General features: G+C 43.1%; 1 protein-coding gene across 3 annotated transcripts in view; it reads left to right on the top strand.

Moving 5' to 3' along the window:
* Positions 1 to 27667, top strand: part of cdh23 (cadherin-related 23) — a gene marked incomplete at its 5' end in the record, with an annotated part of 222311 nt that overhangs the window by 27509 nt on the left and 167135 nt on the right. For all 3 annotated transcript variants that reach the window (XM_083696325.1, XM_083696324.1, XM_083696323.1), the window contains 3 exons: positions 21634 to 21776; positions 22028 to 22075; positions 22377 to 22469. In XM_083696325.1, the coding sequence (XP_083552451.1) occupies positions 21634 to 21776; positions 22028 to 22075; positions 22377 to 22469 (284 nt within the window). The remainder of the gene's footprint in view (positions 1 to 21633; positions 21777 to 22027; positions 22076 to 22376; positions 22470 to 27667) is intronic.

The raw sequence follows: 27667 nt of genomic DNA, 5'->3' as shown, positions 1-27667 counted from the left end.
ACATGATAGTACCTAGAGACATGAGAGTACCTATACATGATAGTACCTAGACAAGATAGTACCTATACATGATAGTACCTAGACATGATAGTACCTATACATGATAGTACCTAGAGACATGATAGTACCTAGACATGATAGTACCTATACATGATAGTACCTAGAGACATGATAGTACCTAGACATGATAGTACCTAGAGACATGATAGTACCTAGACATGATAGTACCTAGAGACATGATAGTACCTAGACATGATAGTACCTAGACATGATAGTACCTAGACATGATAGTACCTAGAGACATGATAGTACCTAGAGACATGATAGTACCTAGACATGATAGTACCTGGACATGAAAATACCTAGAGACATGATAGTACCTAGACATGATAGTACCTGGACATGATAGTACCTATACATGATAGTACCTAGAGACATGGTAGTACCTAGAGACATGATAGTACCTAGACATGATAGTACCTGGACATGATAGTACCTATACATGATAGTACCTAGAGACATGAGAGTACCTAGAGACATGATAGTACCTATACATGATAGTACCTATACATGATAGTACCTAGAGATGATAGTACCTATACATGATAGTACCTAGAGATGATAGTACCTAGAGACATGATAGTACCTAGACATGATAGTACCTAGAGACATGATAGTACCTATACATGATAGTACCTATACATGATAGTACCTAGAGACATGATAGTACCTAGAGACATGATAGTACCTAGACATGATAGTACCTATACATGATAGTACCTAGAGACATGATAGTACCTAGACATGATAGTACCTATACATGATAGTACCTAGAGACATGATAGTACCTAGACATGATAGTACCTAGAGACATGATAGTACCTAGACATGATAGTACCTAGACATGATAGTACCTAGACATGATAGTACCTAGAGACATGATAGTACCTAGAGACATGATAGTACCTAGACATGATAGTACCTAGACATGATAGTACCTAGACATGATAGTACCTATACATGATAGTACATATACATGATAGTACCTAGAGACATGATAGTACCTATACATGATAGTACCTAGACATGATAGTACCTAGACATGATAGTACCTAGAGACATGATAGTACCTAGACATGATAGTACCTGGACATGAAAATACCTAGAGACATGATAGTACCTAGACATGATAGTACCTGGACATGATAGTACCTATACATGATAGTACCTAGAGACATGGTAGTACCTAGAGACATGATAGTACCTAGACATGATAGTACCTGGACATGATAGTACCTATACATGATAGTACCTAGAGACATGAGAGTACCTAGAGACATGATAGTACCTATACATGATAGTACCTAGAGACATGATAGTACCTAGACATGATAGTACCTATACATGATAGTACCTAGAGATGATAGTACCTAGAGATGATAGTACCTAGAGACATGATAGTACCTATACATGATAGTATCTAGACATGATAGTACCTAGAGACATGATAGTACCTAGAGATGATAGTACCTATACATGATAGTACCTAGAGATGATAGTACCTAGAGACATGATAGTACCTATACATGATAGTACCTAGAGATGATAGTACCTAGAGACATGATAGTACCTAGAGACATGATAGTACCTAGAGATGATAGTACCTAGACATGATAGTACCTATACATGATAGTACCTAGAGACATGATAGTACCTAGACATGATAGTACCTAGACATGATAGTACCTAGACATGATAGTACCTAGAGACATGATAGTACCTAGAGATGATAGTACCTATACATGATAGTACCTAGACATGATAGTACCTAGACATGATAGTACCTAGACATGATAGTACCTAGAGACATGATAGTACCTGGACATGATAGTACCTAGAGATATGATAGTACCTAGACATGATAGTACCTAGAGACATGAGAGTACCTAGAGACATGATAGTACCTAGAGACATGATAGTACCTAGAGACATGATAGTACCTAGACATGATAGTACCTATACATGATAGTACCTAGACATGATAGTACCTATACATGATAGTACCTAGAGACATGATAGTACCTAGACATGATAGTACCTATACATGATAGTACCTAGACATGATAGTACCTAGAGACATGATAGTACCTAGACATGATAGTACCTAGACATGATAGTACCTAGACATGATAGTACCTAGAGACATGATAGTACCTGGACATGATAGTACCTAGGGACATGATAGTACCTAGACATGATAGTACCTAGACATGATAGTACCTAGACATGATAGTACCTAGACATGATAGTACCTATACATGATAGTACCTAGACATGATAGTACCTAGAGACATGATAGTACCTAGACATGATAGTACCTAGAGACATGATAGTACCTGGACATGATAGTACCTAGGGACATGATAGTACCTAGACATGATAGTACCTGGACATGATAGTACCTAGGGACATGATAGTACCTAGACATGATAGTACCTGGACATGATAGTACCTATACATGATAGTACCTAGACATGGTAGTACCTAGAGACATGATAGTACCTAGAGACATGATAGTACCTAGAGACATGATAGTACCTAGAGACATGATAGTACCTAGACATGATAGTACCTAGAGACATGATAGTACCTAGAGACATGATAGTACCTGGACATGATAGTACCTAGACATGATAGTACCTAGAGACATGATAGTACCTAGAGACATGATAGTACCTAGACATGATAGTACCTAGAGACATGATAGTACCTAGACATGATAGTACCTATACATGATAGTACCTAGACATGATAGTACCTAGACATGATAGTACCTGGACATGATAGTACCTAGACATGATAGTACCTGGACATGATAGTACCTATACATGATAGTACCTAGACATGGTAGTACCTAGAGACATGATAGTACCTAGAGACATGATAGTACCTAGAGACATGATAGTACCTAGAGACATGATAGTACCTAGAGACATGATAGTACCTAGACATGATAGTACCTATACATGATAGTACCTAGACATGATAGTACCTGGACATGATAGTACCTAGAGACATGATAGTACCTAGAGACATGATAGTACCTAGACATGATAGTACCTAGACATGATAGTACCTAGACATGATAGTACCTAGAGACATGATAGTACCTAGACATGATAGTACCTAGAGACATGATAGTACCTAGACATGATAGTACCTAGACATGATAGTACCTAGAGACATGATAGTACCTAGACATGATAGTACCTATACATGATAGTACCTAGAGACATGATAGTACCTAGAGACATGATAGTACCTAGACATGATAGTACCTAGAGACATGATAGTACCTAGACATGATAGTACCTAGACATGATAGTACCTAGAGACATGATAGTACCTAGACATGATAGTACCTAGAGACATGATAGTACCTAGACATGATAGTACCTAGAGACATGATAGTACCTAGACATGATAGTACCTAGACATGATAGTACCTAGAGACATGATAGTACCTAGACATGATAGTACCTAGAGACATGATAGTACCTAGACATGATAGTACCTATACATGATAGTACCTAGAGACATGATAGTACCTAGAGACATGATAGTACCTAGACATGATAGTACCTAGAGACATGATAGTACCTAGACATGATAGTACCTAGACATGATAGTACCTAGAGACATGATAGTACCTAGACATGATAGTACCTATACATGATAGTACCTAGAGACATGATAGTACCTAGAGACATGATAGTACCTAGACATGATAGTACCTAGAGACATGATAGTACCTAGACATGATAGTACCTATACATGATAGTACCTAGACATGATAGTACCTAGACATGATAGTACCTAGAGACATGATAGTACCTAGACATGATAGTACATATACATGATAGTACCTATACATGATAGTACATATACATGATAGTACCTATACATGATAGTACCTAGAGACATGATAGTACCTATACATGATAGTACCTAGACATGATAGTACCTAGACATGATAGTACCTAGACATGATAGTACATATACATGATAGTACATATACATGATAGTACCTATACATGATAGTACCTAGAGACATGATAGTACCTATACATGATAGTACCTAGACATGATAGTACCTAGACATGATAGTACCTAGAGACATGATAGTACCTAGACATGATAGTACATATACATGATAGTACCTAGAGACATGATAGTACCTAGACATGATAGTACCTAGAGACATGATAGTACCTAGACATGATAGTACATATACATGATAGTACCTATACATGATAGTACCTAGAGACATGATAGTACCTAGACATGATAGTACCTAGAGACATGATAGTACCTAGAGACATGATAGTACCTAGACATGATAGTACATATACATGATAGTACCTATACATGATAGTACCTAGAGACATGATAGTACCTATACATGATAGTACCTAGACATGATAGTACCTAGACATGATAGTACCTAGAGACATGATAGTACCTAGACATGATAGTACATATACATGATAGTACCTATACATGATAGTACCTAGAGACATGATAGTACCTATACATGATAGTACCTAGACATGATAGTACCTAGAGACATGATAGTACCTAGAGACATGATAGTACCTAGACATGATAGTACATATACATGATAGTACCTATACATGATAGTACCTAGAGACATGATAGTACCTATACATGATAGTACCTAGACATGATAGTACCTAGACATGATAGTACCTAGACATGATAGTACATATACATGATAGTACCTAGAGACATGATAGTACCTAGACATGATAGTACCTAGACATGATAGTACCTATACATGATAGTACCTAGACATGATAGTACCTAGAGACATGATAGTACCTAGAGACATGATAGTACCTAGACATGATAGTACCTAGACATGATAGTACCTAGAGACATGATAGTACCTAGACATGATAGTACCTAGAGACATGATAGTACCTAGACATGATAGTACCTATACATGATAGTACCTAGAGACATGATAGTACCTAGAGACATGATAGTACCTAGACATGATAGTACCTAGAGACATGATAGTACCTAGACATGATAGTACCTAGACATGATAGTACCTAGAGACATGATAGTACCTAGACATGATAGTACCTATACATGATAGTACCTAGAGACATGATAGTACCTAGAGACATGATAGTACCTAGACATGATAGTACCTAGAGACATGATAGTACCTAGACATGATAGTACCTATACATGATAGTACCTAGACATGATAGTACCTAGACATGATAGTACCTAGAGACATGATAGTACCTAGACATGATAGTACATATACATGATAGTACCTATACATGATAGTACCTAGAGACATGATAGTACCTATACATGATAGTACCTAGACATGATAGTACCTAGACATGATAGTACCTAGACATGATAGTACATATACATGATAGTACATATACATGATAGTACCTATACATGATAGTACCTAGAGACATGATAGTACCTATACATGATAGTACCTAGACATGATAGTACCTAGACATGATAGTACCTAGAGACATGATAGTACCTAGACATGATAGTACATATACATGATAGTACCTAGAGACATGATAGTACCTAGACATGATAGTACCTAGAGACATGATAGTACCTAGACATGATAGTACATATACATGATAGTACCTATACATGATAGTACCTAGAGACATGATAGTACCTAGACATGATAGTACCTAGAGACATGATAGTACCTAGAGACATGATAGTACCTAGACATGATAGTACATATACATGATAGTACCTATACATGATAGTACCTAGAGACATGATAGTACCTATACATGATAGTACCTAGACATGATAGTACCTAGACATGATAGTACCTAGAGACATGATAGTACCTAGACATGATAGTACATATACATGATAGTACCTATACATGATAGTACCTAGAGACATGATAGTACCTATACATGATAGTACCTAGACATGATAGTACCTAGAGACATGATAGTACCTAGAGACATGATAGTACCTAGACATGATAGTACATATACATGATAGTACCTATACATGATAGTACCTAGAGACATGATAGTACCTATACATGATAGTACCTAGACATGATAGTACCTAGACATGATAGTACCTAGACATGATAGTACATATACATGATAGTACCTAGAGACATGATAGTACCTAGACATGATAGTACCTAGACATGATAGTACCTATACATGATAGTACCTAGACATGATAGTACCTAGAGACATGATAGTACCTATACATGATAGTACCTAGAGACATGATAGTACCTAGAGACATGATAGTACCTAGAGACATGATAGTACCTAGACATGATAGTACCTAGAGACATGATAGTACCTATACATGATAGTACCTATACATGATAGTACCTAGAGACATGATAGTACCTAGACATGATAGTACCTAGACATGATAGTACATATACATGATAGTACCTAGAGACATGATAGTACCTAGAGACATGATAGTACCTATACATGATAGTACCTATACATGATAGTACCTAGAGACATGATAGTACCTAGAGATGATAGTACCTATACATGATAGTACCTAGAGATGATAGTACCTATACATGATAGTACCTAGACATGATAGTACCTATACATGATAGTACCTAGAGATGATAGTACCTAGAGACATGATAGTACCTATACATGATAGTACCTAGACATGATAGTACCTAGACATGATAGTACCTAGACATGATAGTACCTAGAGACATGATAGTACCTGGACATGATAGTACCTAGAGATATGATAGTACCTAGACATGATAGTACCTAGAGACATGAGAGTACCTAGAGACATGATAGTACCTAGAGACATGATAGTACCTAGAGACATGATAGTACCTAGACATGATAGTACCTATACATGATAGTACCTAGACATGATAGTACCTATACATGATAGTACCTAGAGACATGATAGTACCTAGACATGATAGTACCTATACATGATAGTACCTAGACATGATAGTACCTAGAGACATGATAGTACCTAGACATGATAGTACCTAGACATGATAGTACCTAGACATGATAGTACCTAGACATGATAGTACCTAGAGACATGATAGTACCTAGACATGATAGTACCTAGAGACATGATAGTACCTGGACATGATAGTACCTAGGGACATGATAGTACCTAGACATGATAGTACCTAGACATGATAGTACCTAGACATGATAGTACCTAGACATGATAGTACCTAGAGACATGATAGTACCTAGACATGATAGTACCTATACATGATAGTACCTAGACATGATAGTACCTAGAGACATGATAGTACCTAGACATGATAGTACCTAGAGACATGATAGTACCTGGACATGATAGTACCTAGGGACATGATAGTACCTAGACATGATAGTACCTGGACATGATAGTACCTAGGGACATGATAGTACCTAGACATGATAGTACCTGGACATGATAGTACCTATACATGATAGTACCTAGAGACATGATAGTACCTAGAGACATGATAGTACCTAGAGACATGATAGTACCTGGACATGATAGTACCTAGACATGATAGTACCTAGAGACATGATAGTACCTAGAGACATGATAGTACCTAGACATGATAGTACCTATACATGATAGTACCTAGAGACATGATAGTACCTATACATGATAGTACCTAGACATGATAGTACCTAGACATGATAGTACCTGGACATGATAGTACCTAGACATGATAGTACCTGGACATGATAGTACCTATACATGGTAGTACCTAGAGACATGATAGTACCTAGAGACATGATAGTACCTAGAGACATGATAGTACCTAGAGACATGATAGTACCTGGACATGATAGTACCTAGAGACATGATAGTACCTAGAGACATGATAGTACCTAGACATGATAGTACCTAGACATGATAGTACCTAGACATGATAGTACCTAGAGACATGATAGTACCTAGACATGATAGTACCTAGAGACATGATAGTACCTAGACATGATAGTACCTATACATGATAGTACCTAGACATGATAGTACCTAGACATGATAGTACCTAGAGACATGATAGTACCTAGACATGATAGTACATATACATGATAGTACCTAGAGACATGATAGTACCTAGACATGATAGTACCTAGAGACATGATAGTACCTAGAGACATGATAGTACCTAGACATGATAGTACATATACATGATAGTACCTATACATGATAGTACCTAGAGACATGATAGTACCTATACATGATAGTACCTAGACATGATAGTACCTAGACATGATAGTACCTAGAGACATGATAGTACCTAGACATGATAGTACATATACATGATAGTACCTATACATGATAGTACCTAGAGACATGATAGTACCTATACATGATAGTACCTAGACATGATAGTACCTAGAGACATGATAGTACCTAGAGACATGATAGTACCTAGACATGATAGTACATATACATGATAGTACCTATACATGATAGTACCTAGAGACATGATAGTACCTATACATGATAGTACCTAGACATGATAGTACCTAGACATGATAGTACCTAGACATGATAGTACATATACATGATAGTACCTAGAGACATGATAGTACCTAGACATGATAGTACCTAGAGACATGATAGTACCTAGAGACATGATAGTACCTAGACATGATAGTACATATACATGATAGTACCTATACATGATAGTACCTAGAGACATGATAGTACCTAGACATGATAGTACCTAGAGACATGATAGTACCTAGAGACATGATAGTACCTAGACATGATAGTACCTAGAGGTTCCCAATTGAGCTTCTTGGTTGCTAATGCTAATGTTTGCTAATGCTTTCCCCTGACAACTTACCCTAACCCTTCAGGCTCAAAAGTAATGCTTAATACGGCCTAACCACCACACAATTTGAAATGAATAAAGATTAACTTAATACGTAAGTAATAATAATAATAGTAATAACCATAATACATTTAATTTGTTATGCGCTTTTCATTGAAAAACGATCTCAAAGTGCTACAGCGAGTGCTTTAAAAATAAATAAAATTAACAGAAGGCCTTCCTAAAGAGGACGGTTTTATAGCTGTTTTTAAAAGAGCCTAGAGTGGTGCCCTCCGGTGGTCCGGGAGTACATATCACAGGCGGCGGGTGGTCAAACAGAAGGGGGGCGGTGGAGCATAAGGCCCGATCCCCCAAGTCACGCAAATTCACTTTCCCTCACATAGCGTATATTAAGTTGTTGATGTATTGTCTAAAAATCTCTTATATGCATCAACCAGGACACACAATATGGGAAAGCATAATATTGTGTATAGGCACACAATTTAATTCGGAGACTGTGTTGCTGAAAGCAGTAGCACCCATAGCTTACCACTCGTAAGAAAATAAGCTATTGGAAAACACTGTGTGTGTGTGTGTGTGTGTGTGTGTGTGTGTGTGTGTGTGTGTGTGTGTGTGTGCATAAAGGCTGAAAAACACAGTTACTCAGTTCCTGTAGGTCTTTTGGAAAATGCCTGCTTTATCGCTACCTTTTAATTGACCTCCCTCGGGACTGGTTTTATTGTCTGTCTCAATGGGCCTCTCTCTCTCCCAGAGGAAATGAACTGTCTGCCTTCTCCATTCCTCCCCATTAAAAATGCCCCCAAACACATGCACCACTCTTTGTATGTAAATTGGCATCCATGCAGAGACTGCCCACCAGAGTGGATTGTCATTCCAGGTGCATCGCTGGATGCATTCCTATGTCTGTCTGTCTCATCTTGGGTGATGCGTGGCTGTAGAATTGTATGGCAGCCAGGCATATACACAACCTCAAGGGGACAGGGACGGTGGGTGGTGGCATCTCAGCTCATTTTCATCTCATTGGTAAAGAAGGAAGGGACAGGGTTATTTATTGTGTTGCTGATGGAGGTTAGGGGGCTTGAGGAGATAATATTTGTTCCTCAAGGATCCATTAAGGGATAAACCTGAAATTGTGACTTAAATCCCCTGCTGAAATCATACTCATAAATTACTCCTAACCGCAGTTAACATGTCTAAATGAACAAGCTGGGTCCATACACTGTTATTAGGATTCAGGGATGACCCCAAATCATTTGACTGACCCATAGTGGGATATTAGACTTGGAAGTATTTACATGGCTGTAACCCTAAACGGATACGGTAGTAATCTTCCAGGCAGATCAGAGAATGTACAGAAGTACCATGTTCTAGAGATGTGTAGCACTTAGTGATTGTTCCAGTGAATGAGTGAGTAGGCAATAGCAGAGCAGTGAGGCATGCATTAACACAGAGGACACACTCTTAATGGCCATGTGTGAGAAACAACCCTGTTCCATGATTATGACACACAGGCAATTATCCACACATGTGATTTACTGTGCTTCTGCACCAACCACACACTCACTATTAACACACCATTAATGGATCTTGCATTGTACAACATAGATTTAAGTCACACTCAAATACTCCTCTACGAGAAGGATGTGAATGGTTTCTAGAGTTCTCATTCCTCTCCCCAGAGAGTATAATTCATAATGAGTTTGGAAATAACAAAAATAACACACACACATGAAGTAGGATAAAAATGATAGAGTGTAACACCAATCTTAGTTACCACAGCCTCAAACAACTAAGGGCAATGCCTAGTGCTGAGAGAGGAACAGTGGTAAATCATTCTATACTTCATATAGTTATTCTTAATCAGTTATTCTCAACCTTTTTCATAGTTTCGTTACTTAATGATGGATACAGTAGTACATCTTTTTGTGAAGGTGCTTCGCCTACTTCACTCCGTAGGCCTTACACAACGTATTTTTTTGCAATAATAAAACTCTGTATCATCAAAATAAACTTCACTAATACAGTATCATACATCAGTAATCATCCCTGAGTAAGATTACACAATCAAACATTGGTATTCTTGTATACTTAGTACTTTCATGGGTAACATGCCGTCATCAGAGTGAGGCCTAAGCAGATATGTTGACGTGGGGTTATACACTCACACTCTAGTTCCTCTTAAGCAGTTATGCATTACATATATTTGAATCAACTTATCATTCAGGGATCTAGGGGTGTTGAATTGATGATCAGCTCCATCACCTCTTCTTCCAGTATTGGCATCTCCAGCTGTGGTAGGGACATCTCGTCGATGAGGTCAAGGAAGTCGCGTGCTCAGTAGTATTGTTCCCGTTTCTGGAGTAAGGATTGGCATTTGAACGTCCTGTTGCACAGGTGCAGGGAATTTGACTGAGGAACATCCGCAGCCGCGGTGTGCCTCATCAGGTTTGGTAGGATCTGGTCAGCTGTAGCCACATTGGCTCTGGTATGGTTAACTCAGTTGGTGTAAGGGGTGTTTCGTCTAATATCACCCAGCCGGATGGCAGCTGTGGTAACCCACAGCAGGTGAGCCAGTCACATTCCTGGAGTAGAGTGATGTTGGTTGAGATCTCCTTAAGTGGCCCTGGTGGGTCACAGCAGATGACACATTCATCCTCTAGGTATGATGGCTCCTTTGGTGGTGGTGGTGGTGGTGGTGAGGTCATCCTCTTGGTGTGCGCCCCTCGGCCTCCTTTAGGTCTCTCTGGAACAATGATCCTCACCTTCTTCTTGGTAATGATGGGCTTCCCATCTCCCTTGGAGGTTCGAGTCGCGCTAGTAGCCACACTGCTACGCCTCTTGAGAATAGGTTTCGGTCGACAGTAGGCAGTCTCGGACTCAGACTCAGAGGCCCAGATTAGTCCACTGTGTCGTCGAGGAGGCCTTGTCTTACGCATATTGGCTGTCGTAGCGGTGCTCGTAGCCTTTGGCACCATCCCCTGGCCTTTAGATGTCCTCTCCTTCTCCCCTGTTCCCACTACAATCTCAGGCACCTTCACCAGATTATTAGGGACTGTCTGAGTGGCCTCATCATCCATTTGTGGCGGTAAAAACCCCATACTGTTACGCCTCTTAGGGCGTGGTGGTTGCGCCCCAGTACCGTTAAGCCACCGTTTCTTAAGGAGCCTCATCTCTTTAGAGCTGTATCGTGGTAATTTACCAAGGTTGCTTTCCTCAGTAGCGGAGGCCCCTGAGGCCTTTGCTCCTCGTTGCCCCCTTCCATTGGTGTCTCCCTGAATTCTGGAACGGTTACGGCTCCTCTTAAGCTCATGCCTTGGGCTGTTCCCGACAGGCTTATCTGGGTAACGTTGGGAATGGTGTTTAGGCCAGGGAAAGGCCATACTAGACTCGCCCTCAGCGACAACACACACACACACTATAATGGTCAGACAGGTGAATCCAAGTGCAGAACACAGACTAAGAGACAGGATCAGTGAAACCCCAAGCTGCGGTGTATTTATTAAGAGAAGGTTGACTGAGCCGATATGTAGATAGGTAGTCCGGTAAGGGTCAGGCAGGCGGTTGGTCAGGCAGGCAGGGGTCAAACAGGCAAGCTGGCAGGCAGACGGGCAGAGTTCAGGCAGGTAATCGGGTTGGCAGACAGACATAGGTCAAGTAGGCAGGCGGGCAGTCGTACACACAAGAGTCGTACACACAAGCGGGCAGTCATGCAGGGGAACAGGCAGGTAGGCGGGTAGGCAGGGTTCAGGTAAGCAGGCAGGCAAGCAGGCAGGAGGGTCAGGCAGGGAAGGAGGGTCGGTGGCAGGAGTCAGGAGGGAACTGTGGACACAGGAACAAACAAGGTAAGGAGGCTGAGAATGCTAAGAAGCAGGAACTAGGAATTATAGCTAGAAGTGTGACTAGCAATGAATTGATGTTATGATCTGGCAGGGTAGTGAAGGTTGAACCGGGTATTTATGGCAAACGCTGGTAATGAGAATGAGGAACAGCTAGTCATCTGACTCCTGCACACCTGACACCACTCCTGAAATCAGCCTGACTGGTAGAGAGAAAGAGAGAGAGAGAAAGAGAGAGAGAGAGAGAGAGAGAGAGAGAGAAAGACTGCCCTCTACCTAGAGGTAGAGGGTGTAACACACACACGCTTTGTGTCAAGCTGAATATGAGGGTTGTTTGGTTCCATGATGTCTACGGGTGCCACCTGGCGTACATCTTGGAACGTCCTGGTGCTCTCTATGAAAATCCAAAACGGGTGAGGGATCCAGGATCTGGCGGCGAGGAACCCAACAACATTCCTCAGGACCGTACCCCTCCCAATCCACCAGGTATTGGAGCCCACAACCCCGGCGACGTACATCCAGGAGCCGCCAGACGGTGTAGGCCGGGTGGTCATCAACGATCCTGGGCGGTGGAGGAACAGGAATAGGAGGGGACAGTGAGCTGGTGGCGACAGGCTTGATCCGGGAGACATGGAACGTAGGATGGACTCGCAGGGAGCGGGGAAGCCAGAGACGGACTGCAGATTGATTTATGATCCTGTTGATACGAAATGGGCCGATGTACCTGGGAGACAGTTTACTGCACTTAACCCTGAGGGGTAGATCACGGGTAGAGAGCCTAACCCTTTGTCCAACTCGGTAGCGGGGAGCCGGAGTCCAATGACGATCGGCCTGCGCCGGTACCTGGAGACAGTGTGGAGCAGGGTGGAACGAGCCTTCTTCCAGGTCCGGTGACATCGGCGGATGAACTGTTGAGCCGAGGGAACCCCAACCTCCCTCTCCTGATCGGGAAAGAGAGGAGGTTGATAACCAAGCACACATTGAAAAGGCGAGAGACCGGTAGCAGAACTGGGGAGTGTTATGGGCATACTCCACCCAGGGCAACTGTTGACTCCAAATGGTGGGACTGGATGACGAGAGGCAGCGCAGTGCGGTCTCCAGACCCTGATTGGCCCGCTCCGACTGCCCATTGGATTGGGGATGGAAACCAGATGACAGACTGAGCGTATATCCAATAAGAGAACAAAAAGCCTTCCAGAATTGAGAGGTTAACTATGGACCGTGGTCTGAAACAATGTCAATAGGGAGTCCATGGAGTCTAAAAACATGTTGTACCATGAGTTGAGCTGTTTCCTTTGCAGATGGCAATTTAGGCAGAGGAATAAAATGAGCTGATTTGGAGAAACAGTCAACAAATGTCAAAATAGTAGTGTTTCCTTTAGATGGAGGTAAACCAATAACAAAATTCATGGATATATGTGACCATGGCCGACAGGGAATCGGCAGACGTTAAGAGACCAGAGGGGGCGAGGTGTGGAGTCTTGTTCTGGGCACACGTGGAGCACGCAGCAACAAATTCCCGAGTGTCTCTTTCCATGTTGGGCCACAGGAAGTGCTGTCGGAGGAAAGCGAGAGTCCGGTTCAGCCCAGGGTGACAGGTCAACCGATTGCAATGAGCCCACTGAAGAACGTCAGAATGGGCAGAGTCAGGCACGAAAAGACGGTTCTCTGGGCCGTTACCTGGGTCAGCCTGGTCCTGCTGAGCTCGGCGAATGAGCGATTCAATCTCCCAGGTAACAGTAGCCACATAGCATGCAGGAGGCAGAATGGACCCTGGGTCGGAACCAGCCCCATCCTTAGTAAACTGACGGGACAGCGCGTCGGCCTTGATGTTTCAGGACCCTGGACGGTAAGTAAGACTGAAATTGAAGCGACCAAAAAACAGAACCCACCTGGCTTGTCACGAGTTTAGACGTTTGGCTGATTGAATGTATGAGAGATTCTTGTGGTCCGTCCATATGATAAAGGGGAGAGCTGTTCCCTGCAGCCAATGGCACCACTCTTCCAGAGCTTCACCGCTAATAGCTCCCGGTTGCCCACGTCGTAATTCCTCTCAGTGGGAGAGAGTCGCAGAGAGAAAAAGGCACAGGGGTGAAGCTTAGTGTCGCTGGCTGATCTTTGAGGGAGAGAACAGCTCCCACCCCAGTATCCGATGCATCAACCTCCACCACGAACTGGAGGTTAGTCAGGACTGGCGCGGACCTGAAACGGCACTTGAGGTCCCGAAAAGCTCTCACAGCTTCTTCAGTCCACCGAAAAGGAGTAGCGGTGGAGGTGAGAGCAGTGAGGGGTGCAGCGATGAGACTGTAGTCACGAATGAACCTCCAATAGAAATTGGCAAATCCCAGGAACCGCTGCAGTTGCGTCAATGCAGTAGGCACAGGCCATTGCGTAACCACCATGACCTTGTTAGGATTCATCTACACCTCGCCCTGGGCGATGACATAATCCAGGAATGACACTGTGTCTACATGGAATTCACAGTTCTCAGCCTTGGCGAATAGAGGACTCTCCATTAACCGCTGAAGCACCTGGCAAACATGATGCTGGTGAGTAGTAAGGTCCTTAGAAAACATGTAAATATCATCCAGGTAAACAAAAACAAAATGTCCAATCATGTCCCATAGCACATCATTGAACAAATTCTGGAATACAGCAGGGGCGTTGGTAAGACCAAAGTGCCTTTTCCAAATACTCAAAATGTCCAAGAGGGGTGTTTAAAGCGGTCTTCCACTCATCTCCCACACGGATGCAGACCAAGTGATAAGCATTACGTAGATCGAATTTAGAAAAAATAGTCGATCCATGAAGGGGGGCGAAGGCAGAATTGATGACAGGCAAGGGATACTTGTTTTTGACGGTAATATTATTCAGTCCATGATAATCAATGCAGGGTCTAAAGGTCCCATCCTTTTTCCCCATGAAAAAAAACCCTGCTCCGACTGGAGAAGATGAGGGACGAATAATCCCCGCGGAGAGGGAGTCCAGAATATACTTCTCCATGGCCTCACACTCTGGGCAAGAAAGATTAAAGAACCGGCTGCTGGGAAGAGGAGTGTCAGGCAGGAGGTTAATGGCACAATCATAATGGCAGTGGGGAGGCAGAGACAAGGCATGATGTTTACTGAAGACCGGGGCGAGATCACAATATACTTCTGGAACAGAGGACAGGTCGGGGAGTTCAGGCAGTGGAGAGGCATTAGTGGAAACATGACTATGAGCAGCATGTAAACAGTGAGAGTGGCAATGCGTGCTTCATGAGATGATCTTGCCTGAGGACCAATCAATATGTGGGTTTTGGACCTTGAGCCAAGGGTAACCGAGCACCAAAGGAGTGAGGGGACTATATGGAATTATATGGAAGCTTATCTCCTCTCGATGATTACTGGATAGCAGAAGAGAAACAGGTGAGGTCTTGAATTCAATTAGAGCAAGAGACATGCCATTAAGACCTTTAGCCTTTACTAGAACTTAGAGTTCAATGCCCAATTTCCGAGCCACCTGTATATCCATAAAACTCTTGTCCGCTCCGGAGTCAACAAGGGCAGAGAAAAGTTGAAACTGGTCGTGCCACAGGAGGTGCGCCTAAAGCTGGTGGTGAGAAGGAGAGGTAGAATAAGAGGTCTGGCTCGAACGTAACTCCCCATCTACGGACGAGCCGTCTCTTTTAGTGGACGGAGGGGACAAGTTGAAAGAAAATGACGAGTGCGACCACAATAGAGACACGAATTAGACTTAACCCGGCAAGCCCTCTCTTCTGGTGTTAACCGGGCTCTACCGAGTTGCATGGGTTCGGCCTCGGGAATATTCATACTCTCTCGGGAGGATCCGGAAAAGATTGGAGGTGACGACCTGGATGGAGTCAGCGGAAGGTAACTGGACACTTCTAGACTGTTCCCTGCGGCGCTCACAGAGCCTATTATTGATACGGATAGCCAAGGCAATAAGCTGTTCCAGACTCCCAGGTTCATCACAAGCAGCAAGCTCATCCTTCAGGCTGTCGGTAAGAGCGTACAGAAAAGCACTCTGGAGCGCTTCGTCATTCCACTCACTCTCGGCTGCGAGAATGCAGAACTCCACAGCTAATTCTGCAACACTGCAGGGACCCTGCTGAAGTGAATGAAGATGTCTAGCTGCATCCCTACCAGTGACGGGATGGTGAAAAACTTTGCGCATCTCATGAATGAAAGAATCATAAGAGGAGCAGGCAGCCGTTTGTCTCTCCCACACGGCCATGTCCCACTCGAGAGTGGATCCTTTCATCAATCCGATAAGGTAAGCAATGTGAACGTGGTCAGATCCATAAGCATGAGGTCTTTGTTCAAAGATCAAGGAACATTGTAGTAGGAAGGGTCGACATGACCCAAGATCTCCCCCGTAGCGCTCGGGCGGAGGAATAGAGGGTTCTCAGCGGGGAAGAGTGTCCATAACAGGTGGCGAGTGAGCGGGCATGTTAAAAACTGTGGAAGGTTCACGGGTGCTGGAGGATGAACTAAGGCTATTGACGGTAACAGAAAGTTCCTTCAGGTTTCTGGACATGTCTATCATAGCCTCCTCCAGTCATTCCATACGACCCTCTCGTCTGGAGAATGTGTCTGCGAGAGAAGTCAGAGCCAGTGAGTGTTGAATCCTGGGTTGAGATGGCTCGTAAAATGGAGGCTGTGTCTGCTGGGTTCGGTTCCATGGCCAGATCATACCATAACGGTCAGACAGGTGAACCCAAGTGCAGAACAGAGACTAAGAGACAGGATCAGTGAAACCCCAAGCTGAGGTGTATTTATTAAGAGAAGGCTGAGCCGATATGTACACAGGTAGTCCGGTAAGGGTCAGGCAGCCGGTTGGTCAGACAGGCAGGGGTCAAACAGGTAAGCTGGCAGGCAGACAGGCAGGTAATCTGGTTGGCAGACAGGCATAGGTTGAGTAGGCAGGTGGGCAGTGGTGGAAGTCTAGGATTTACCACTCTGTACTTCAGCTCTTCGGAAGTAAGAATCAAGAAACAAGTCCTGAGCAGCCACAATATCTGAGTCCGGTATTTATTGCTTGCAAACAAGAGACAAGAGCGCAACAGCAGCCCAGCGTAGATCCGGGGGTCTGTTCAGCACAAGTCTGAAGAGGCGGTTATCAGGGTTGTGTTTTATACAGTTTAAACATAATGGTAGGCACCGCCAAGGCTATCGGCTTATGAGCTTGCGCTTACGTGAGAGAGGGCGGGAGAGAATGAACAATAGGGAGACTTTCTTCCTGATCAATCGGCGCTTTCTTACTGATCAATCGGCATTTTCTTATTGATCAATCGGCGTTCAACATTTCACACCTATTGGCAAGATACGTCTGTCCCCCCATTGTTGCTCTCCCTCACCACTCCCTCCGAAACCACCGCTGTTCATATGGTAAATTATACAGTGCTTAGAACAATGGCTATAGAACTTTAGAGGTGTGGTAAGAGAAAGTGTAATCACAGTATTTACACAAGTTGTATCAGTCATATGAAAGTGTATAACCTGAAAACAGTTCTATCAATGTATTTTCCATAACAGCAGTCGTACACACAAGAAGTCAGGCAGGGAAGCGGGCAGTCATGCAGGGAAACAGGCAGGTAGGCGGATATTCGTCCAGGCAGGGTTCAGGCAAGCAGGCAGGAGTGTCAGGCAGGGAAGGAGGGTCGGTTGCAGGAGTCAGGAGGGAACTGTGGACACAGGAACAAACAAGGTAAGGAGGCTGGGAATGCTAAGAAGCAGGAACTAGGAATTATAGCTAGAAGTGTGACTAGCAATGAACTGATGTTACGATCTGGCAGGGTAGTGAAGGTTGAACCGGGTATTTATGGCAAACGCTGGTAATGAGAATGAGGAACAGCTGGTCATCTGACTCCTGTACACCTGACACCACTCCTGAAATCAGCCTGACTGGTAGAGAGAAAGAGAGAGAGAGAGAGAAAGAGAGAGAGAGAGAGAAAGAGAGAGAGAGAGAGAGAAAGAGAGAGAGAGAGAAAGAGAGAGAGAGAGAGAGAGAGAGAGAGAGAGAGAGAGAAAGAAAGACTGCCCTCTACCTAGAGGTAGAGGGTGTAACACACACACGCTTTGTGTCAAGCTGAATATGAGGGTTGTTTGGTTCCATGATGTTGTCAGTGGAGACAATGTAGTAACATGACCGGCAGTGAACTGACTCATCAACTCATGGATTATGTGACATCACTACTGACACTCACTGCCTCTGCTCAAGATAGGCTATAAAGTATTTATAAAGGTCCTCTCTATTACTACTCCAGTTTAGCCCCTGGTGCATTCTCACTGTCTCTTATGTACTCCTGTTTGAAACAGCCATTCAACCGTACAGATGGTCACACACACATTAGCACATACTGTGAATATATGCAGCACACACACACACACACACAAACACACACACACACACACACACACACACACACACACACACACACACACACACACACACATACACACACACACATAAGCACACACACTCACACTTATTACAATTCTAAACAGGCACGTACATTATGCACACGCCTTTGCTACTCTGGTGTTGGTTCAAAGTGGCGTCCTCTGTCCCAGTGAATCAGCCCTAACTGTAGTAAATAGGTGGAGGTCTAGAGGTGTCATTGACATTAATGAATGGAGGGTCTGGCCAGTACCCCCCCCCCCCCTCCACCTTCCCTCTCTCCCTTGCCCCAGGGCACACCGCCCACTGTCCTAGCCTAACAGAGCTCTTATTGATCCAGCAGGGATTGATGCCTGCTACAGGCTGATTTAGAGTCCCCATTGGGCCACACTCTAAAACAAGGGTGGGCTAAATAAAATGCATGGCTGCTGGCCTCTCTCCTCCTCTATTCCTCTGCTACCCCTGTCTCCTCCCTGCTTTATGGCATTGTATTTTTCAGTATGCCATGGTGAAACAACTCCACTCCCTCTTAATGCTGGGCCTCTTCTCCAACTTGTCTTCTGTTTCTGGACCCTCTTGCCTATTGTAACAAAGCCCATTTGTCAGTTTCTTCAATGAACCTCATCTCATCTGCACTCCTTTTCCTATTTTATAACTTTATTTTCTTACCCTCCTTCTCACTCCTCCTCAGCATCCTCCTTTCCTCTCGGTTGGCTTATCCGCTCTCCTTCCTTCCACATCTAGAATAAACTGCCCCTACATCCTGCTCTCCTTATATCTCCTTGAGGTATCATTAGGACTATTTTCCTCCATTCATTCATCTCTACACCTACTTTTGGTATGGTGCCTTTGTCCCTAAGGGTTTGTAGGACTGCAGTATACAGGCAGTGAGAATGTTCTTCCTTTGGTCCAGCCATCGCTTTGTTATTTCTGTCTGCCTCTGCTCTTGTTGGCCTTTCAAGGTCTCAGTCTCACCTCAGTTTGGCCTAGTTTGGTCTGCTTTGGCCTTCCCTGGCCTGGTTCAGCCTATACACAGTGGTCTGTATTGGCACGGAGGGAGAGTGTTGGTGTAGGCAGAGAGTGAGGGAGAGAGAGAAAGAAAGAGACCGATGATCCCCCTTGCCCATCACTCTTGTCAGAAGAGCAGGGCTGGGAAGTGGATGAGAGAGGGAGGGGAACTGTTAATGTGCACTATATCATTCATAACGGTAATACTGGCATCACTTGCTGCTAAATAGCATCATTTGTCAGGGAAAAGGGCTGTGTGCCTCACTGTTACTGATAAGCACCAGCAGCCTGCCCTCCCTGCACCACACACACGCATGCACGCACGCATGCACACACACACACACACACACACACACACACACACACACACACACACATACACACACACACAAATGGTTGCATGCAAGTGTGCATGTTTACTCGCATTCAATATTCTACACTCAATCACACTCTCCTTTTCAGTGTAGGAGTAACATTACTGTGGCTTCCAGGCAGGGTATTGGTTTTAAATGATTTGTTATTATTGATGAGTATGTGGTAAAATGCTTAATTTGCACCGTCTTCAACCAAATTATAACTCATATTGAAAGGAGCTGAATTTGCATAAATCTCATTAGACGCAATGAGAGGGGTTCATAAATCGTTATAATAATTAGTCATTTTTGCCTCCCTTTCATGGGAAAATGGGGTGTATTAATAAAATGAGAGGGGTGTGTGATTGTGGAGCCTAATTGGTATTTGTGTTAAGCAGTTTGGACTAGAAGTGACAAGCTTGATTTAGTTTGGCTTCACCTCTGCTGTCTCATGGAGTACCTGCAGTGTTAGAGAACATGCAGAGGAATAGATTAGATGCAATTTGTAAGAGTATGTGTGTGTATGTGGGGGGGGGGGCATCACTTTAACCTCTTAATTCATGTTTTCCATGTGTGTATGTGGGACTTATCACCTATCACCGCCCTATGCTCCCCACATTTCCTCCCAGGTTTTAAAGGGCCCATAATGGGGCCAGTCCCCACTGCCCTGTGCTCCTGTCTCTCATACCCTCTCTGCCCTGGGCTCTGGGCTCTGCCCACCCTGACCCATCCATCCAGCATGTTGGATTAGCCAGCCTGAGTGTGCCCCACCCCTGGGTTTGATTAGCCAGCCTGTCTGTGCTCCATGTCTGTGATGAATGAAGCCTCTGAACTGCTGCAGCTCCAATTAAAATCACTCTGCTCCTATAACCTCGGTGTGTGTGTGTGCGTGTGTGCTTTGATCTCTACCCAGGACATGGAAGTGTTATATTTCTGTCTGTGTGTTTTTGAATGTTCTAGTTGTGTGAATGTTATGGAACAACACCTCTCCAAGCTGTCAGTCACAGTAAGATGCTGTTACTGACCATGGTCTAATACTCCACATGAACTGCTGCAGGGCACAGTTACGTTTATTAATTGGAAAATGATTTCTGATGCTCTGTCCTCTGTCTCTTAGGTACATCAGTGACCACGCTTAAGGCATATGATTCAGATGGGGAGCCCCTTATATACGGAGTGGTGGGGGAGGAGGCAATGAGGTACTTTGCTGTGGAGAGGGACACCGGCGTGGTGTGGCTCCGACAACCCCTTGACCGGGAGGTGAGAACACATACAGACATGCACACAGACACACAGACACACAGACACACACACACACACACACACACACACACACACACACACACACACACACACACACACACAGTGTATTGTATTTGTGTTGGTAGGAGAAAGTGGAGATTGAGAAGGGTAGGATTTAAGCATAGAGTGCAGTTTCCTTATGGTGTATTGTCTTGCATTTAATGTATTCTCCTGTGAAGGGTCTGCTTATGGTTCTCTTTCTCCTCCAGACCAAGTCAGAGATGCAAGTGGAGTTCTCTGTGAGTGACAGCCAAGGGGTAAGAGATAAACCTGCACTGTGATCAAAACTACCCTGGCCACACTATGACATGTTACATCACATCCTGACACATCCTGACAACCAGTTCCCATAGACGCCTAACTCTGTGATGTATTAACTCGCCTCACACATACTTGACACCTGCCTCACACATACTGTTCTAGGCCTACTGCTAAAACACACTGCCATTCAACCTACTGTACACCACCTCACAGGTCACATAGCACACTCAGTCAGTGCATACAGTGAGCATATTTATTGTTTATTAAACAGCAGGGGTTCTTCTGTTGCTTTTGCAGGTGGTTAAAGACACAGTGAACATCCAGATTGGAGATGTTAATGACAACTCTCCCACCTTCCACGGTCAGCCTTACACAGTGCACATTGCAGAGGTAAGATCCGCTGTATATAACGGCCCTCTCTATATTGACCCTTATCCAATCCTTGTGAGGGTCTATATTAATGCTGTGTCATAGTCCTATAGTCTGAGGATCTGACTGTGTCCCTCAGAGATCTCCTGACCAAAGGAGATAGTTGCTAGTTGTTAGCCTATTTCTTGCAGCAGGTGATTTGTAGATCAGTGATTCTGTGCATAAAATATCTGATGTAAATTGTTTTGTCTTTTCTCCCTTTCATATGAGATGTACAACTAACTCTAACCCAAACCCTAACCCAATATAGAGTTTATTTATTTAATTAGGTTAGGGTTAGTTGAACTTAATTTGTGATTAATCATAGCAAACTATACAATTAACTTTTTTTAATTGTTAGACAGTCCTAAATTCAACCCATTGTAACTACTGTGATAGGCGCATGTTTCCCACAGCAGGTTGTATGGATGAGAGATGACAATGTCATATTAAACCACACAAAGAAAACTCTTATTTGTGCTCAGTGTGACTGTTTCATACAGTGTTGTGTAGTATGTGAGCAATGGCAACATTTACCATGTACTGTAAGATAAGGCTTGCAGTCAATGAGAGGCCTTGAATCAATGTCCTTTCCTTATAAGGCATGCAGTAGCACAGTAATTAGTTACTCTGCAAACTGCTTCATACATATCTATAGACTAGTGTTATAACTACTGGTTGGAGACTCCTCTTCTTTCTCACATTTAAAGAAATTGTACTTGCCTTCGAAATAGAAAAACACTCCCTACAGTGCAGTCTTCAATCTTTCCCCCCTACAGCTTGTCTCTGGGTGCCTCCCAGTCTCCTACCTTCCCTCCCTGCCTCAACTCCTATCACCCTCTCTCTCTCTCCCTCCTCTTTGCCCTCTCATCTAATCCTTGATATGAAGTAATTGGTAGAGTGGAGTGGAGGACTTCAAACAGGGGCTGAAATCTATCTGAGGCACACACACACATATATCTTGTTGTGTTTATATTGAGTGCATACTCTACCCCCAGTCCTCACCAAATCTTCAAAGCCACTGGGTTTTTCTCTCTTCAATCCATAAAGTCAAGCAAATAAATGAGAGAAAGAGGAGCTGTTTAGCCGGTGCTGTTTACCCCGCCTACCAGGGAAAATTCTTACAGGCCAATAGGAAAGCAACGGACTGTTTAGGTGTCTGGGACGGCTCCTTATGGTCCAATTACAAGAGCACTTAACATTGTGTTATAGTTGGATTAAGAAGCATGTCTTAGATTATGACTGCTGTTTCTCTCTTGCATTTGCAGATCTTAACTGTTAACACAACATATTCATATTTTCACACATTTCTTGAGATTTTTACTCATAAGGTGAACCTGTGATTACAGAACTAAAACTAACACATGTATCCCAGTGTGATATAGGATCCATCTTAGATATGGGCACACAGCACATTGCAGGTACAAGATGCTAACTCAGAGCTCACTGTTAAGCCTTGGGGAGATGAGGGAAGGTGGAGTGTTGTTCTCGGACTCCTGATTCCTCATCCTCTTCCTCCACCACTATTTGTCCCCGCATTTTTATGGCCTCATTACCTCCATGACCTCCGTTAACCTCTGGCGGGCAAAGCAAACACGATGCGACATCACTCAATCAACCTGTCACTCACTGGACATGCCACAGTAACTGTCCAATCACAGATTATGGCACCATCAGCAGTATGAGAACTACTCCTGAAGTTGACTGCAATGAAAAACGTGGGCAGGGAGGGGGAGAGATAGAGGGAGATGGAATGTAACCTGGGACAAGGTGTGCAGGAGACCAAAGATAGGGAGTGGGAAAGAGATACAGAGAGAAAAGAAAGCTTAGACATGATCAGATTGAATATTGTATTGCAGAAACAGGAAAGGGAAGCCACTAACAGACACAAGAATATGTGAAAAAAAATGTTGCAACATGAGAAAAGTGGCCAAGGGAGGTGGAGGGGGACTGGAAGGTGGAGGAGGGAGGGGGTATAGAGAGGGACTGGACTGTATCTTGGATCGCTCAGGGAAAAATAGTTAGTGAAACAAGTTTTCTCTGACTGAAATAGGTAAAGAAGATAGATTGGCTGCCTTCCTGCGTGACTAGCTTTAAAGTCGAGAGTCCCTTAAAAGCAGTGGCCTCAGCGAGAGCTCTTCACTAGAATCTTTAAATATCTATTTGTCTGGAATCTCTATGCATACTGTATAACCGGTTTGACTATGGCATATTTCCTGTCATGCTATATGTACATCAGATCTCTCCCAATTATTAGTGAGAAACTAATGCAGGAATCACAAGGTATGTAAGCAGACTTCTCGGACAAGAGTTCTGAACACAATTTATACCATCCCAAGACTAAATGGAATTCTACAGAAAAACATCAAATACCTTTTATAAAATGGTGAGACCTTCTGGCAAACAGTAAAATAACAATAGTTTTCAAATCATGAAGTGTTCTCCACAGGCAATAATTTGGGTCTGGAGATAATGGTGTGATACCATTTACATTCCAAGTGATCTGCATAAACTGATCAGCCATTTGGCTACAATCCTGTGGAGCATTATCAAAGAGACATTGAAAAACACTGAAAAGAAACATCACAGAATAATGAAAATAATGTCAAAATACTACTCGTAAGATGGATATAAAAATGTGATCAAATATGATCACACACATCTATGAAACATTCAAATATCATAATCATATTGATCACCGTTCATCAAGGCATTGACTTTGGCTTGTAAACACAGGTATCATTCACATGTAAAAACATGTAAATAGAATACAGCCTGTCTTCAAATCCCACTACAGTATGGAGAGGGACCGGTAGGTGAAAGAGAGAGTAGGACTGGTATAGCTCAGATAGAGCTGTGAGCAGATGAAGCTGTTTGACTGGTGAGATGTGAGACAGGGATGCAGACGGGGGAGGTGTAGGGGAGTGTGTGTAATTGCAGGTTTAATTTGTGGAGCCATAAAGAGGGTGAAGGGGAGCAGGTGGGCTTCTAGCATTCCCTCTGTCACTGCTAATGAGCCAGCCAGATTTACAGCACCTAGTCAAGGAGCAGTGTGAGACAGAGATAGGAGGACTATCAACAAAAACTAAAACATTAGCTGAGGCCCATCTAAAACAACAGATGGGCATCAGCCAAATTTCTATTTGATAGAATTATAGTGTTGAAATACTGCATATTCAGTGGAAGTGTTTTTCACATTTTGGATTAAGGTATACAGTGGGGGAAATAATTATTTGATCCCCTGCTGATTTTGTTAGTTTGCCCGATTACAAAGAAATGAGCGGTCTATAATTTTTATGGTACTTTTATTTTAACACATAGAGACAGAATATCAACAATATATAATGGCAATATAGCAACAATAATGGCAGTAGATAGTAATAATAGTCCACCAAACATTTTCATATACAGTGGGGGAAATAATTATTTGATCCCCTGCTGATTTTGTTAGTTTGCCCGATTACAAAAAAATTAGCGGTCTATAGTTTTTATGGTACTTTTATTTTAACAAATAGACACAGAATATCAACAAAAAAGTCCAGAAAAAACACATTATATAAAGTTATAAATTCATTTGCATTTGATCGAAGTATTTGATCCCCAAGCAAAACATGACTTAGTTCTTGGTGGAGAAACCCTTGTTGGCAAGCACAGAAGTCAGACGTTTCTTGTAGTTGGTCACCAGGTTTGCACACATCTCAGGAGGAATTTTGGTCCACTCCTCTTTACAGATCCTCTCCAAATCCTGAAGGTTTCAAGGCTTTTGCTTGGCAACTCGAACACTCCAACTCCACAAATTTTCGATAGGATTAAGGTCTGGAGACTAGCTAGGCCACTCCATGACCTTAGTGTGCTTCTTCTTGAGCCACTCCTTTGTTGCCTTGGCCGTATGTTTTGGGTCATTGTCATGCTGGAAGACCCATCCACGACCCATCCTCAGTGCTCTGGCTGAGGGAAGGAGGTTCTCGTCCAAGATCTTCCGGTACATGGCCCCGTCCATTGGCCCCTCAATGCAGTGAAGTCGTCCTGTACCCTTAGCAGAGAAACAACCCCAAAGCATAATGTTTCCACCTCCGTGTTTGACGGTGGGGATGGTGTTCTTGGGATTGTAGCATTCAGCATTTCTCTCCCTCCAAACACGACGAGTCGAATTTATGCCAAAGAGTTGAATTTTGGTCTCATCTGACCACATTACCTTCTCCCAAGCCTTCTCTGAATCATTTAAGTGTTCATTGGCAAACTTCAGATGGGCCTGTACATGTGCCTTCTTGAGCAGGGGGACCTTGCGGGCACTGCAGGATTTCAATCCGTTACGGTGTAGTGTGTTACCAATGGTTTTCTTGGTGACTGTGGTCCCAGCTGCCTTGAGATCATTACCAAGCTCCTCCCATGTAGTTCTGGGCTGATCCCTCACCCTTCTCATGATCATCCTTACCCCACGAGGCGAGATCTTGCATGGAGCTCCAGGCTGAGGGCGATTGATGGTTATTTTGTATTTCTTCCATTTTCTAATAATTGCACCAACAGTTGTCTCCTTCTCACCAAGCTTCTTGCTGATGGTCTTGTAGCCCATTCCAGCCTTGTGCAGGTCTACAACTCTTACCCTGATGTCCTTTGAATGTTCTTTGGTCTTGCCCATGGTGGTGGAGAGGTTGGAATGGAAGAGATTGATTCTATTGACAGGTGTCTTTTATACCCATAACAAGCAGAGATTAGGAGTACTTTCTTAAAGTGACAGGAGTAATCTGTGTGCCTCATGGGCATATAACCGGTCTGTATGAGCCAGAATTCTTGCTGGTTTGTAGAGGATCAAATACTTATTTCCTTCGATCAAATGCGAATGAATTTATAACTTTATATAATGTGTTTTTTCTGGACTTCTTTGTTGATATTCTGTCTCTATTTGTTAAAATAAAAGTACCATAAAAATTATAGACCGCTCATTTCTTTGTAATCGGGCAAACTAACAAAATCAGCAGGGGATCAAATATCTATTTCCCCCACTGTATATCCCTATCAGCCTACTATTTAGTATCAAAGCAGTGAATGTAATATATACTGTAAATCAGCCTTAGGATTCTTGTTCTAGAATGCCTATACCACAATATAGTCAATGTACACAAAATGTACACTCACCAAACAAAGTCAAGTCAAAGTCAAAGTCAAAGTGGCTTTATTGT

Source organism: Argentina silus (assembly GCF_951799395.1).
Source record: "Argentina silus genome assembly, chromosome: X".
In the NCBI taxonomy this organism is placed as follows: Eukaryota; Metazoa; Chordata; class Actinopteri; order Argentiniformes; family Argentinidae; genus Argentina; species Argentina silus.
Note: the sequence above shows the minus strand (reverse complement) of the source record. Positions and strands in the feature narration are given on the sequence as shown.